General features: G+C 41.9%; 2 protein-coding genes across 2 annotated transcripts in view; both read left to right on the top strand.

The window, feature by feature from the left end:
• Positions 1 to 4,541, top strand: part of pcsk1 (proprotein convertase subtilisin/kexin type 1) — a 15,277-nt gene extending 10,736 nt beyond the window's left edge. Inside the window, exons 8-15 of the mRNA XM_071516564.1 lie at positions 56 to 268; positions 457 to 557; positions 714 to 947; positions 2,599 to 2,756; positions 2,879 to 3,012; positions 3,288 to 3,449; positions 4,125 to 4,310; positions 4,347 to 4,541. Of these exons, the coding sequence (XP_071372665.1) occupies positions 56 to 268; positions 457 to 557; positions 714 to 947; positions 2,599 to 2,756; positions 2,879 to 3,012; positions 3,288 to 3,449; positions 4,125 to 4,310; positions 4,347 to 4,541 (1,383 nt within the window). The remainder of the gene's footprint in view (positions 1 to 55; positions 269 to 456; positions 558 to 713; positions 948 to 2,598; positions 2,757 to 2,878; positions 3,013 to 3,287; positions 3,450 to 4,124; positions 4,311 to 4,346) is intronic.
• Positions 4,542 to 7,487: 2,946 nt separating this feature from the next.
• LOC139641925 (globoside alpha-1,3-N-acetylgalactosaminyltransferase 1-like) lies at positions 7,488 to 12,001 on the top strand. The gene is made up of 3 exons (XM_071516598.1): positions 7,488 to 7,790; positions 9,063 to 9,125; positions 10,663 to 12,001. Exons 1-3 carry the CDS (start codon positions 7,757 to 7,759, stop codon positions 11,619 to 11,621), a joined length of 1,056 nt encoding a protein of 351 aa, XP_071372699.1. The 5' UTR covers positions 7,488 to 7,756; the 3' UTR covers positions 11,622 to 12,001.
• The last annotated feature ends 3,759 nt before the right edge of the window (positions 12,002 to 15,760 follow it).

Below are 15,760 nucleotides of genomic sequence, written 5' to 3'. Positions count from 1 at the left end.
TATGTATATAAGCATTTCCTCCTTCCTTCAACTCTCTCCATCATGGTTCCCTCAGGGCCGCGGGGGGAAAGGCTCCATCTTTGTTTGGGCGTCAGGTAACGGCGGCCGCCAGGGCGATAACTGTGACTGTGACGGCTACACAGACAGCATCTACACCATCTCCATCAGCAGTGCCTCCCAGCAGGGCCTGTCCCCATGGTATGCTGAGAAGTGCTCCTCCACTCTCGCTACAGCATACAGCAGTGGAGACTACACCGACCAGAGGATCGTAAGTCGCTTCAGTTTAAACAACAGGGCGTTTTGGTGATGCTTAATATTTTTTACATTAATGTTAATGGTATCGTATCGTATCTCAAGGGTCATGTCCTATTATGTTGCTATTCAACTTATTTAAGGTTATCTTAATCTATTAAACTCTATTTTATTTCATGTTATTCTGTGCCTGTTTTCCTTCAGACTAGCGCTGATCTGCATAATGAGTGCACTGAGACTCACACTGGGACCTCCGCCTCCGCCCCATTAGCTGCTGGAATATTTGCCCTGGCCTTGGAACAGAAGTATGCAACAACACACACAATCTACAACATATGATGGTTTTTATTCTAATTTACCATGGACTTAATGGCGCTACTCTTTGGCATTTCTCCATGCACACACAATCCTGGTGTTACTCACTGGCCTGCCTCCCTGTCCACCTCCCTCCCTCCCTCCAGTCCAGAGCTTACCTGGAGAGACCTGCAGCACATTGTGGTGTGGACCTCAGAGTTCGATCCTCTGGCCAATAACCCAGGCTGGAAGAGGAACGGGGCAGGGCTGATGGTCAACAGTCGCTTCGGCTTCGGCCTGCTCAACGCCAAAGCCCTGGTGGACCTGGCTGACCCAGCCATCTGGAAACATGTCCCAGAGAAGAAGCAATGTATCGTCAGGGATGACTCTTTCCAGCCCAGGTATATATGAACCTCTTACGGCTGTTCTCTTTTACCTGATTTCGTTGTCTTCCATCTTCTCTGTAGCATCAGGTATTAATGTCTAACCAATAGCAGCTTTCAGTAGGTCCAGACTCGTAAGATATTCTCATAAACTCATAAACAACAAAGTAACTTAGGGACACAATGCTACCACTGTACATTACCCAGATGAAATTTGGGTCCCAATGCAAAACATTCTGTAGTCTACATAACATTGCCAGATTTTGGCAAAGTATTTAATTTTAAAGAGAGGGAGTTTTATGTCCTAATGTCCAGACATTTTGCCCGCAACAAAGCAAAGAGATGAAACCATCTGTGTTATTAAAGACACATCTGTTGCTTTTCATGTAGAGTCATGACAATAACAAAATCTTAAGCCAGGAAAGCTTCCGGTGCGCTGAAAATAGAAGTGAATCAAAAAGGGGTTTTCAGACAGATGACAGAGGAAATCATTTAATTTGAGGTCAGTCATTAACTTTCAACACAATAAATGCTAACTGCTAAACAATAGGATTAAATAGCCAAACGCTAAGCTGCCAGGCATGCCAGACAAAACTCAGAGCAAGCAATCCCCCCTCTGTCCCTCTTTTATCTCACCAGATGTTTTGTTTACATTCCTTTTTGGATTAATGATCCCAGAACATTGAGGGCAAAAGTTTAATTGCTATGCGTTGTCCTTGAATCAACCTTTTGATTCAATGGCATTCCACCAATAGCAGCTAGTGCCAACTGAGGTGGACAGTTTTGTGTTCCCTTAAGTGTCCATTTACCATGTGCTTTGGATTATGAGACTCAATAGCAGTGACACCCAGTCCCCCCATTACCTTACTACATCTCTGTTTAATCCTGTGGATTTGACTCCACATCTCTCTCATTGCTTAGTGGTCTCAAACCCCTCCAGCTTTACGCCAGCTTGAACATGGAAATCCTTTCATTCATGCCCAGGGGAGATAGGGATTAACGGTTTTCCAAATGAATGCCCAAAGGCATCAAAACCTGTCCGTGTATCTTATGTATGCATGCTGCTTGTGATGTGTTCAAGATGCTGTACGCAGGGTTGGGTAATGTCATGTGTCAAACATTCTGGATTGTCACTGAACAATCCAAAACAAAATGGTCTCAACATCTGAACACCATTATTCATCTAAGCCTCCAGTATTCAAAATAGGCTCCAGTTACTTTTCCCCATCTATTCATATTCCCATGATGTGCTTTACATTATACACAGCTCATTGGCCGTGGCTGTCATTTGATTACAATCACCTGTTATTTTCCTACCAAGATGGCCGTGTGGTGATGTAACAGAATACTATGAATTGCTGTTGCAGCTCAGTGGATTTGTAGGACGATGTTATGTTTCCGTACAAGTGATACTGATGCGTTGAACATTGCATATTCAGTGAAATAAGCAAAACTTTGCATGATCAAGTAACATTATCCTATGTAAACAATAATTTGTTATATGTGCAGAACAGTGATGTGGTGTTTTGCACCCTGCTGCTGTTGCCCAGACCTTTATGTTACGTGATGAGAGCATACAAGGGAACACTATATCACATATGATGGACTTCTGTTGTCATGGTGGGCTGTTTGTGTGGCTCATGCCCTGCTATTTTAATGCGTCCCACAGGGCATTGAAAGCAGCAGGGGAGATCACTATAGAGATTCCAACCAAAGCCTGTGCAGGGCAGGAGAACGCAGTCCGCTCACTGGAGCATGTACAGGTGGAGGCCAGCATCGAATACACCAGGAGAGGGGACCTACACATCACACTCACCTCCCCATCAGGTTAGAGAAATGCACAGACACACACACACACACACACACACACACACACACACACACACACACACACTTGAGTCCAATAACAATGGCTCTCAAATGATCCATTCCTTTTCCTTTTCCCTCAGGCACCAGCACAGTGTTGTTGGCTGAGCGAGAGAGGGACACCTCCTCCAACGGCTTCAGAAACTGGGACTTCATGTCTGTCCATACTTGGGGAGAAGACCCTGCTGGTACATGGACCCTAAAGATCACTGACACTGTGAGTTACACACATATTTGTTGGCAAAACACCCTCACTCCTGTTTGTTCAGCTGTGATTTGAATTCTGCTTCACATTTCAGTATGCAGTTAAAGAGAAAAGCCCCCCTACACATAAAAATGTGTATGGGGGGCTCTTGGATTACTTAATTTATAAATGCAGAGAAAGATTATATGCACAAACATTTCATATTCAGGTTTTCCAGTGTGCAGGAATATTCTTGCAAGTGGGTATTGTGTTGGCTGAGATTAAACCAACATTATTCCCTCTCGCAGTCTGGGCGTATGGAGAATGAGGGTCGGATTTTGAACTGGAAATTGATTCTCCATGGAACGTCAGAGAAGCCGGAGCACATGAAGAAACCTAGAGTGTACATTCCCTACAACGCTGTGCAGAATGACCGCCGTGGTGTGGAACATATGGATGACATGATGGAGGTGAGCACAACACAACAGAAGTATTTACCCGTAAGTGCTGGTGCTTTTACATGAGGCTGAGTGCCTACGTGGAAACCTGGTTTGGATGTTAGAGGAAGCGGGGGTGGATGAGAATAGGTACTGTATGTCATACGATGTAAACAAGTGGGCGACAAACAAAAAAAGGATCAACAGTAAATCCTGGTTTCCCAGAACCGCCCTCACTGATCACGCCTAGGCCACTCACAGAGTTGTGAACGTGACAAAATGGTGACCTGTATGAGTCCCAGTGACACAAATGACTGGTCCGGGTGCAGTCTGTAACATGAGATTGGTGCTATAGTGATGGGTGCGTGATGTCCCCTTCTCCAAATGCAGATTATGTCACAGAGAGATTTGTGATTAAAAAAAAAATGACAACGTAATCCTTTGAAATGGATCCAAGGGACAGAGCAAAGGTTCAAGATTATTGGAAATATATTACATTAATCTTTTCAAACAAATATGATGAATCTGCAGTGCTACATGATGTATGATTTCTCTTGCAACCAAATACAACACACAACACAAATGTGTTGTCTATCTTTAGATGCTTTGCCTGAGGATAATTTTCTTTTGTCTGACAGTGTGTGTCACAGACAGTAATTCACATTCACCGCTCTAACATGCCTCCTCTCTGTCTGTATGATGATCCAGGAGCCCACCCAGGCCCATCCGCCTCAGAGGACCGAGACCGCCCAAGCCTCCCCTCCTGACAACTCCCAGAAGGAGCCCAAAAAGGCCCCCATATCACCCTACTCCCCCACCCTGGCCCTGCTGCGCCTCCTGCAGACGGCCTTCAACAGGCAGACGCCAGCCATCCAGCCCCAGTCCCCAGCCAGGGTGTCCTCTACCTGGAGGAAGCAGCACCTGGACAAGAGCCCGTCTCCACCCACACGACTCCCACCTCAGAAGCTCTACCAGGCCCTGGACAGGATCAACAAGTACCGTGGCACAGAGGACAGTCTCTACAGCGACTACAGCGATGGCTTCTACAGCACCAAACCATACAGGCACAGAGATGACCGGCTGCTGCAGGCGCTGTTCGAAATGATAGCTGACGAGCGCCAGTGAAGGCCTGAGCAGAACAGAGGAGAGGAGAGGAGAGGAGAGGAATCACAAGGAGGAAGAGAAGAAGGGGGAAAGACAACAAGTGGGAAGCAGGGTTGTGTGTTGGGTAGGGAGCAGAGGAACAAGAGGGAGGGATAAGGAGAAGAGAGGAGAGAGCAGAGGAAGGGATAAGGCAGTAGGGGAGTAGAGGAGAAGAGAAGGAAAGCTAGAAAACGGGAACTCTTCCAGTCAGTTCTGTTGTTCCCAAAATGCTGCATTTCTGATCTCCTTACCTTCATACTCCAATGGAAAATTCATTCAGTCACCTAACACAATATACTTGTCATATACTTTGTCCATGTGATTTAAAAGTTAGACCGACTGCTCCAACTTGTTTAGTGATCAGAGCCTCCCTTCTACAAACTGTATCTCTATGTAGTGAAATTGAAAACATTTTGACCATAAGAAAGGAGGCAAGAAAAAAGTGGAAGTTTGGGAATAGGCCTTGTCTCTCTTCTCTTCACTGCCTGCTCAAGCATGCCACCATTAGAATATATGTTTTATAATTGTATCTATATATCATCTATATATTGAATGAAGACAATGATTGTAATATGGTTTTGAAGACACTTGACATCTAAAATCTCCACTTTTCAACTCAAACATCCCAAGGCTCTATTTAGATTTTACCATATTTCATATATCATACATACTCTTCAATATGTTTTGTGCAATGGTAGGACACCTACTCACTTTATTCACATTGGAGGACAAATTGATCATGATTAATTTAAATAAAGTCAGTACATTAGAATCAGTGTAGATTAAGAATAAGTATCAAACAAAAATTTTAATTGACCAGCTGTTGGCAAAGCTTGAACTGTGTTGACAAATGATTTATTCTCAGGGTGTCAACAAAGCTCAAGAGTTATAGAACTGTATTCTGCACTCATATACAGTATATATGAATATATTTACAAATGACTCTAAACTGAAAATGAATGAATAAATGATTCTAAACTATAAGAATATACAGATAAGACAATACAGATACCAACATGCTATTAACAAAAGAGAAAACCATAACCAACCAATAGTCTTTTGGTCTGGTAACAATGAGTAAGAGAAAAAGTGTTGGGAAGTTTTTATTTATTTATTTTTTCTTCTTCAGTTGTAGCTATACATTCAAACTGAAAAACATTAACAGACTATCCTACTTCTTGTGCAATCTGATTAATTTTGTATGAGTACAATGCTGCATTAAATGAAATATTTTTCTAAGGATTCCTCATAGTTTATGAAAGTAATATACACAGTATCAAACCCTTGATCAGTTTATTTTCTCTTGGTATAGTTTACTCAATAATTGCAAAGTCAGTGGAGTTATCAAAAATACCAATGAACACTGCCAAATTGTTTGCTGTCAAAAAGCTTCTTGTATTTTGGTGATTGTGCAAATGGCTGGTATGTTGTTTGTTCATCATCTGTAATATGCCAACTACAAGCAGAAACAATTCCTTTAATCCTGGACAGATTTAGCATAAATATTTGCAATTTAGCCACCTCTCGGGTATTATTTTCTTTGGTATTAATGGACCTATAACACTTCAACCCTTCAGAGGCTGACCAGCAAGCCTGTAGAATAGGGGCTCTGCACTGGAACTTTCAAGCACATTCATCTTGAACGCCTTAATATATGCTGTAATAAATTCACATATTCATCTCCACTGGATGTAGAGCAATCTTTGGATGCTAGCGTAAGTGTTCTGAATAGTTATGAAGCCTCTGTGCAGAGTCCCTATCCTCCAGCTTATTTTGGGTGGTGATAGTTTGGAGCTGCCTGCCTGGTGACTTTAGCCCCGCTTCTCTGCCAACAAGGTGACAGGACGGAGATGATGCTTGGGAAAACGGTTTACATTCACCCTGTAATTTATCCATCCTTTAGTGTAGCCGGTGTTGTTTCTTTGTTCATATTTTTGGGTTTGACTGATGCTTCTGTCCAAAGCTGTTTACACAAGCTTATATTATGTCGCAATTTCTGTATGGATGTACAAAATGTTTGGATGTACATGAGATTTATCGTAATAAACTGCAAAGTGACCTCTTGAGTGTGAGTGAGTTTATGATAGAATATTTCTGGGATTTTACATTGACTCTTGGCTCAGTCTTTATACCCCATATTGCAGAAACATGAAATATACTGTCTATCTGGGAATACAATAATAAAACACAACACTAAGAATCATTTAGATTGATTTTTAAAATGTCATGTTTACATGTAAAGTTCAGAAACGTATGATGGAAATCCCTTTAAAGGCTACAATCTTTATTAGTTGCCTATATACACATGAGAATTATATCTTTGATACACAATGGTCTTTCAATGTCCTCATTGATCATAATGTCCCATAAATTCTTGGTTATTGAGCCTTGTAACAGTAATCTCTTCCCCAATATGATGTCATTTCACTGTGATTATTATTGATACGTAACAGCCTCTTACATGGTGTTTCTTGTTGAGTGCCGCCACCTTGTGGACAGAGAGAATACAGCACACTCTGCTGACCTGTGTGGGTTTGAAGCCTGGTTCATGCAACAATGCTGTGTTTTCTTCCCTCCCTTACTACTAATACTTGAGAATTGCAGGCTGCCATTTCTCCTTAAAATGAATGAGTGTTTCCCAATAAAAGGTTGAGTGTTTATTGAGGTTGTTATGGGAGCTCCTGGGGCGTTTATACCTACTGCCAACATGCAGGATAAAAATGTAATCCAGAGCAATATACCTCTCTTTTCATCTGTATGCATAACTTTACCTCTCATTTCTTGTCTTTCCTTCTCTATATCTTATCTTCCTCCCTCAGCTCCTTCCATTCGCCCAGATTCCCCACACATCTGGTTGCTTTGGGCTTGCTCCAGAACTGAATACTGCAAAAGCCTGACGGAAAAGAGAGACAGGGGGAGCGAGAAAGAAGCTAGGCAAAGAAAAGAAAAGGGAGCGGGACATTAAAGTGAAACAAAACCCAACGAGAGACAAGACAAGGCAAGAAAATAACCATTGGCTGAAATCACTGTGACTTAAACCGCAGAATTCAACGGAGAGAGAGAGAGAGAGAGTGAGAGAGAGAGAGAGAGAGAGAGAGAGAGGGAGAGAGGGAGTGAGAGAGAGAGAGAGAGTTTTTTTGGCAGAGATCCAGGCCTCAGACAAAGGCTTGTGTGTTTATCCACCAGCAGGTCAGAGCATGGCGCTGTTCCCGTTCTGCAAGACGCCCTCAGGTCAGTACAACCTTCGCCACTGCTCCACCTCTTTCACCAGTGTCATCTCTGCTCCTTTTTCCCTTGCTCTTCTATGATTTATGATATGTGATTGCTGTACTTGTACACGCTCAGTTAAACCTTTGTTGCTTTTGAGACTGAGAGGAGATTTGGATGAGGACAGAGTGAAGAGCAAAGATCATAGCTTTGCTCAGAAACTTTCTTGGAGCTAACTGATCTTGAAAATATGTCAGAGAAGGCAATATTAGTCCTTAATTAGTTCAAGAAATCTTGTGCAGTCATCCTACATCTCTTAGCCCCTGGATAAGTGTAGACATAAGGGGAACGTATGGGGAGAATCATGGAGATAAACATCTACATTCACTCACTTCTGCTCCCACTCAGATTGCAATTCCTTGTCCACTCCCAACGTATGAGTTCACTCAGGGACAATGTAACTCTGGATAGAGTTTCTTTCTATTCCATACTAACCTCGCTTCTTACATCTCTACCCCACCATTCTCTAACACCACTGTTCATTTTATGTATCCGTTGTTTCTTGTCATACACTCCTTTACCAAGCTTGCTGCCAAAAGCCAAAAGTTAACCAGCATCCCTATATATAATCAATATTTGGATCTAAAGATCTGTAAGTTTCTTAAGGGTTTTCAAGCCACAGTACCACACTGGCTATGCCACTAATTTGATTACCATGCACATTACATCTATCTGATCAAATCTACTGTGTATGCTGCATACAGATAATTTTGCCTATATATGAAGTAGCCTATATCATGTGTATATATAGCCTATATATAGGCTATTATACAGCATAAAAGCATATATATACTTTGAAGATTTCATTATTTGTGCACTCTCAAGTTCCCAAAGTTTCTAAGTGAGGCATTTCTTCACTCGCACATTCTTTTCATTCCTAGCATGCGCTTGGAACATTTTTTTCCGGTCAGGGTCTAAAGAAACGTTTGTAAGCTGTGTGCTTATTGAAAGAGTATAGACTCACCTAGGCATTTAAAGAGCAACACATGCACTAGCTGCATTGAATCTGGAATGTATACATATACAACCACTTCTGGTTGGTGGTAAATGGGATGCCTGTTTAATCATATCAAATGACATTCAACATGAGCATATGATCAAGGTATTCTACCATATCTGATCTGGTTATGTGTGTGTGTGTGTGTGTGTGTGTGTGTGTGTGTGTGTGTGTGTGTGTGTGTGTGTTGTGTGTGTTGTGTGTGTGTGTGTGTGTGTGTGTGTGTGTCCTTCAAACAGGGCCGGTCAGAGTGACCAGAAAACAGCTGGTCCTGTACTGCCTTCTCCTGTCCCTTCTCATATGTAAGTGTGCTGCAGTATTTGTTGTACTGCAACACTCTGTGCCAGGACATTGAATACACATTCAAAAAACATCACCTGGCGCACAGAAAGCTGCTTTCTGTCACAGTACCCAGTTGTAGCGTACACAGTGCTTAATTTGTGATCAAATGCGGTTTTGGACTACCTGCATAGAGAAATAAAGCTGCGAGGTGGGGATGCAATTAACTGTCTCACTTCCATATGAAGACAGGTGATTACCCTATTAGAAACAACAAGCGCATAGTAATCACTTCACACATGAGTGAGCTGCTCTGCAGAGTGTGTTATGGTAAACTTCAGGCAGCGTCATGGCTAAAAGTTGAATTTGCTGTCCATATGTCCGCTGTGTGTACTATTTTGGAAAATTAGACAAGGTAAGCATGATTTTTTTTTTTTTGTAAATAAGTTAGCATATTCTGTAATATTAGGTATCTGCTGGGACAATCAAAATACATATGTGCATAGATGACTGCGAAACTTTTGAATTTTTTGGAGTGCGGACCTGTAAGTCCCACAGTTAAATATGTGGGCAATTGCGCATGTTATGTTGAGTGTCCAGAAATAATTGGTAATAACATGAGAATTGGTTGACGTGAAGGGCTGTAAGCCACATCACTGTGGGCATTTCAAAACCAGCGCGGTCCAGCTGAGTGTCGCATTTAGGCCGACTTCTAGCTGCACCATTTATTGTATTATTTGCTGACATTGTTTTCTACATTCAAAATCGATATCCTATGAAAGTATTTGTATTGAATATTGATGCGTAACTACTCGAACCAGAATTTCTCTGGTAAATGGTCGAAGCCATTGCAGTTTCCTTTATGTAGCCTATGATTAGAATGTCTCATAGTAGCCTATGTTGGCATTTTTATGTTGTGCACAGTGCAGTTATATCTTTAGTCCACTACTTGAAGGGCAGGTTTGTAAAAATTAGCATTATATAGCCTATGCAATAATCAAATATTGTTATAGGTCCCCAGTAGTCGGAGCTCTAAGGTCATATAGTCGGTCATTTAGTAATGTTCAGGCTGTTAGGTCTACAGTAAGCTATATGGCTGCACTGAGCACCACCGTGCCTCCAATGCGCAATTGTCTTGATATGTTCCGGAAGCTTTTCCCTCCAGACCGACTCGCGGGAACACCGACCCCTTGGTGTTCCGGGACCTCATATTTACAAATTAAGCACTGGTTGTACAGTTACCTCATTTGAACTGAATGTAAAAGTAAAAATACCCCCCTTCTTTTCCAATCACTTTCAGAGAGTCTATTCCTTGGACTTTGTCTTGATTATGACAGATGATTATAACTATGCAAAATGTTCTCCAAATATTCCATAGAGATCACAGGCAGATGGTGATAATTATATACTATTAAATAAGGTCATTTTCCTGAGTCAATTTGATTATGATTTTCCTCCAGCTTTAGAAGATTGCAAAAGCATTTCACTGTTCACCATCTCCCCCACAGGGAAAGTGTCTGTTTCAGTGTTGAAATAGCAAAACATGCTTTGCCTCCTCAGATTTCCTCCATGGGTGGAAAGCCGTCGTCAACGTGGAGTCACCTCATCCTGTCTTCCATGCCCTGGGAATGGACAGGGGAACAGAGATGACAGACATGGTGGTTGTCAGGGCGGTGGGACAGCAGCTTGCTCTGGAGACATCATGGGGTGCTCCTCTAGTTTGGGGTGACAGCAGCAACTCGGTGTGGCGTAGGGCTGAATTCACACAGCGCGGAATCCGTACCGGCCTGCTGGTGCTAGTGGTGGGAGGTTATGCCCAATTCCTTCGACGCTTCCTCTCTTCTGCTGAAGACCACTTTCTCCCTGGTGGGATGGTCACCTATTACATTCTCACAGATAATACCCGCTCTCTCGATCCCCCTATCAGTTTGGGGCCCGAAAGAGAGCTGAAGGTGGTTCCTGTGGCGGAGCTGCCTGGGTGGGAGAGGTTGGCCCAGCGCCGCATGGCCCTGCTCACTGCTGCCATCAAAGACCCAATTCGCAGCGAGGTTGAGTACATCTTCTGCGCCGACGTCGACCAGGAGTTTGTGGCCCCTGTGGGAGAAGAAATTCTCGGAGACTTGGTGGCCACTTTGCACCCGGAGCTCTACGGAATGCCACGAAATGCATTTCCTTACGAAATCGAAGAAAGCTCATCAGCTTGTGTGGAGGAGGGCGAAGGAGACTACTACTACACCTCGGAGCTGTACGGAGGGCTGGTCGCGGAGATGTACAGCCTGGCCCGTGCCTGTTCCCTGCTCATTCTGCAGGACCAGGCTAACGGTGTTATGGCCCGGGGCCTGGAGGAGAGCTACCTGAACCGTTACCTGATCAACCGCAGGCCGACCTGCGTGCTGTCACCAGAGTACAGCTGGTGGGACTCGGCCCTGGCTGCTGACGTGCCTGTGCAGAGGCTGATCTCTCTGGGGAGACAATGTGAGGCCCTGGATCAACAGAAGAGAGAGGAGAACAACTGTTGAATGGGTGGAAAAGGAGGGACAGGGTTCACCTGATTGAAGTAATGCTGTATAGGTCCTACTCCACATGGGGGACATCTGCTTTTAGGCCTAATTTCCTTTGGAAAGGGTCTGCTAAAATATTAGCAAATAGAGCTATGACAGGATAGGAGATGAAGGGAAAAGCTGAGGTATGACAAAATGAAGACAGAGGACTACAGAAATAAGTGGATGGACATTGGACATGAAGTAATTTGTAGTACAGTTGTAATATTTTCATTTTCCACAGAGTCTAATTGGCATAGCCTTTATGCAGTTGCTAATAAATAACTTTAAATAAGGCGAACACATTTTCAGTCCATTTCATACACTATTCTATTAGCCAATAGATGCAGCTTGCAAACAAACGCAGCCAAACTGCACAATCTGCTCTCAATTAAAGACCCATTTGTGTGAACAATGTCTCTGCTTCCTTGCTATCTCTTCCGCACCAGACGAAAAGAAATTGACCTGTCTCTTTAAACGAAGCACTGTCCTCTCCATTAATGTCAGCCTTTGAGATACTGCTCCAGTGGCTTTGTGGTCAGCAGTGATAAGAGTCAACAGTGTAAGTGCACACTTTCCCCGCAGTGGCCAATCATTAACTGGAGGAGCTGCTGTTTCAAGGTCTTTAAATATCAGGTGGGGGAAAATGGATACAACAGGATGCTATTTCCACAGGTTTCACGTGTTTAGGAGCAACTGTGTCCAGTTTCTGTGAAAGCAGAATAAGTGTAGAAACTGGTAGACACTTGTTATTCTTAACAAGTGTCTACCAGTTTCTACCATTTTCAATCATTTCAATCATTTTGTATGGAAAACAGTGTTCCTTTCCCCACTGTTGAGGAAAAGTAAAAGGTAAACTCAGATGACTTCATGATTTTATCTTGGTGGTTGTTGTTATGTCGTTGTGTGAGTCAGCCTCTTTCTCTCTCTCTCTCTCTCTCTCTCTCTCTCTCTCTTTCTCTCACACACACACACACACACACACACATCTCTCTCACACACACGTCTCTCACACACACACGTCTCTCACATTCACACTGTCCAGTTTCTCTTCCTTGCGTGCTGTTTTTTAATGGGAGGGTTACACAGCAGCAGATGTCTTTTTCTCACTGCCAACAGAACCTGTCCTCAGGGCCAGATCGCCACGTGGAGTGAAGTTGGAGGTGAACTTCAGATAATCTTAGTCATCCTATGCAACCAATTTTTTTTTTTTTTTTTTTTTATAATCAAAATAGTCGCTACTTCCCAGGCACATGGACACTATCTTTATAGCAATGGTGTTTCTGTTGACTTATTACCAATATTGTAATACTAATTAATATGTTAATTCAAGTTATTAAATTATATTCAATTTACATTTGAATAACTCAATGTATAATAGCTTTCTGGCTCATAGCAGCCTGCTTGCAAGTAACAAAACAACACTGCAACACTTCAAGCATCACTATATAGTACAATATGGATGGGGGTTGCCACTAAACATCTACTGTTATTTGGTTATGAATGTTTCAGTCATTTTCTAACTGACTAAGCTATGCACCAACTATTTTCCAAACAACTTATTTTACAGAGGCTAACTTCATTTTGTTAGTCTGATCCACGCTGCGTACCTCTTTTTAATGGCATAATGCAAAGGCTTAAAAGCAGGTTAAAGAATGATTTGCTTAATCCTAATCGTGTGGTGTACTGGTGGTCAAGGAGCCTATTGGCAGGTGCAAAAAAAACCTAAAACAGAGGTGGAAGTACTTAAAGAGAATTTTTATGCCAAAGCACCTGTTTTTAGCTGATTATCAACACATTTAGCCAACTCTGTCAAACTGCTATGCTGCAACTTTCAACCTGTTAAATGGGGTGGAGAATTGTTGAGGCTGAGGATAGAATCACAATTTAATTAAAATTAAAAAATACCCAGATAAAATATTACTCTGGTCCACAATTCAAACAGTACAACTCTCATCCATAAAAGGCACAATGTACCATAGATAAATACAATCACCACGGGAACAGGAAATGCAATGCATATTTCAATATATAATATATGGTATTGCGCAATGTAATCACTGGTTGTTAAGATTGAAAGGCTCCAGTAAAGTGTAACATCTCAGTTAGCTTTGTAAGTACTTTAAAGGTGTAATACGGTAAGTAAGAGTTTGGTTTGATAGGGTTGTTGATCAGTACCAATGACGCCAGGTGCTGAGGTTTCTGGCTTTCAGAACTCACTTTCCGGTCCGTACTCACCGGGCCGGAAAGTGAGTTATGAAAGTGAGGCCAGCTGTCCCTGCCCCAACCACCTAGCAGTATCTTCAACAGCTCAACAATGCAGGACGGTGCTATCAGCAAGTGTTTTGCAAAGCAAATGACAAAGCGACCATATACCTCTTCACTAGAGGTTTCTGTTGGAGCTTTGCTCTAGTTGGCTAGCTTACTCGTCTCTATTGTGAAAAAGGGACTTTATTTATGGGACCTTAAACTGGGCCAGAGACCTGCCGGTATTGCAGCAATTCTTAGGTCACTGATCGCAGTTGATAAAAGTCATAGATTACTTAATGCCCCTTTAATTTAGTACATTATGTTTACCTAGACTTCTTGTGTTACACCCTTGTAAGAACATTACGTATTAAAACGTTAAATTTCGCCTGTGCTTCTTGTAGAACCACAAATTGTTTACAAAGAACCATTTTCAGTTGTCTAATGATTATGGATAGATCCATTATGGTTCCATATCTGCTATATCTATTCCACATCTGGTTTTGCAGCAATATTTTTATTGTGCTTAACTACACCAGACCAATCACACAGTGTGGTGTCAGAATTGTGTAAGCATCTGAATTTTCAAATCCAGCTGCCACTGGGTGACCTAGGTTTGAACTCTGCTTGAATTTAACAATTGTTCAATCCCTATCTCTTTGTCTGTGATAAGGCTGCCCATACCTTGTGCGCTACAATGTTTTAAAACACAATGAGATTAAAAAAAAAAAACCTATACAAAAATATCACATTTATTGTGCAAAGCCACAGGTTCCAACAAACAGTTCAACTGGCAATGCATGGAACAGCTCGCCTTGTTGTACACAAAAGCCATTGGCATGATCAAACACACTTGGCACCCATGATCAAACACACTGAAGCTACTAATCCCATCATTAGCAATATCCACATGAATTGGCTCTTGACCAATCACAAAGGAACCACCTGAACATATAACCAGACACTGGCCAGCTAGATGTTTGAGAAATTATGATTGATGTGGAATAATTGTGACATCTGACATGATGAATTAACATGCAAATTTGCCCCATAAATAAATTCAATAAAGTGAAACAGCTGATGTATGTCAGAGGAGCAGAGAGTCTGAATAGCCACTGAATGTTTACATTGATGAAAAATAATGGGTTCTGAAAAGATGGTCCTAGATGATGATGATGGATGCATGTATAGTTCCAAATGTAGCTTAAATAAGATTAAGCCTAAGTATGTAGTACTATTACACACTACTTCTTAGAGTTTACTTCTTTAAAAAGGTACTGAAACAAACAACAAAACCCTGTGAGGAATCAAACTCTGAAAATTGATAAAACTAGTTTAAAAGCAAACCACCTCTTTTAGTTCCAAAAATAAGATCAAACAAATCTATGCCTAAATTTAAATTGAATTCTGAAGCTTTGTGTGTTGCTCTAGCGCCAGAGAAGGAGCATCTTTATCTCTGTGACCGATTACAGGCTCCAGGGCCCGGCCACTGAACATGTGCTGCTGATTAGTACCAAAATGGGAGCCTGGCCAAATAACACACTTATTAATGATTAACTTCTTTGGTTGTTTAAAATAGTCTGAAAGGTAGGAGGATATCCTGAGCATTAGACAGAGTTGAGATGGAGAATTATTTAGGAGAAATGTAATGAGTGAGCAATGAGGTATGGTTTGACATTGCCACCTGTAAAAAAACTTTTAACAATTAACTTAGCCATTTTTGAAAAACAAATGCCAGTTACAACAACAGTGTACCTTTATCATGACAAGTTGGAAACACGATTAAGTGTGAAATTAACAGGTAAGTTAACCACAGCGTGTGAATGTTTAATGTTTAGCCTTAAACAATAGGCGTGTATTTTAACTTATTC

This window comes from Centroberyx affinis, unplaced genomic scaffold, assembly GCF_046629955.1.
Source record: "Centroberyx affinis isolate AG114_WGS23_722 - 3 ecotype Tasmania unplaced genomic scaffold, CSIRO-AGI_Caff_v1 ptg000409l_1, whole genome shotgun sequence".
Taxonomy (NCBI): domain Eukaryota; kingdom Metazoa; phylum Chordata; class Actinopteri; order Beryciformes; family Berycidae; genus Centroberyx; species Centroberyx affinis.
Note: the sequence above shows the minus strand (reverse complement) of the source record. Positions and strands in the feature narration are given on the sequence as shown.

Bases quoted from the DNA above. Each gene is read 5' to 3' on its own strand.
- LOC139641925 (XM_071516598.1), top strand. From the start codon at position 7,757: ATGGCGCTGTTCCCGTTCTGCAAGACGCCCTCAG. The intron at 7,791-9,062 runs GTCAGTACAACC...TCCTTCAAACAG, and splicing joins GTTCTGCAAGACGCCCTCAG to GGCCGGTCAGAGTGACCAGA. The intron at 9,126-10,662 runs GTAAGTGTGCTG...TTGCCTCCTCAG, and splicing joins TCTCCTGTCCCTTCTCATAT to ATTTCCTCCATGGGTGGAAA.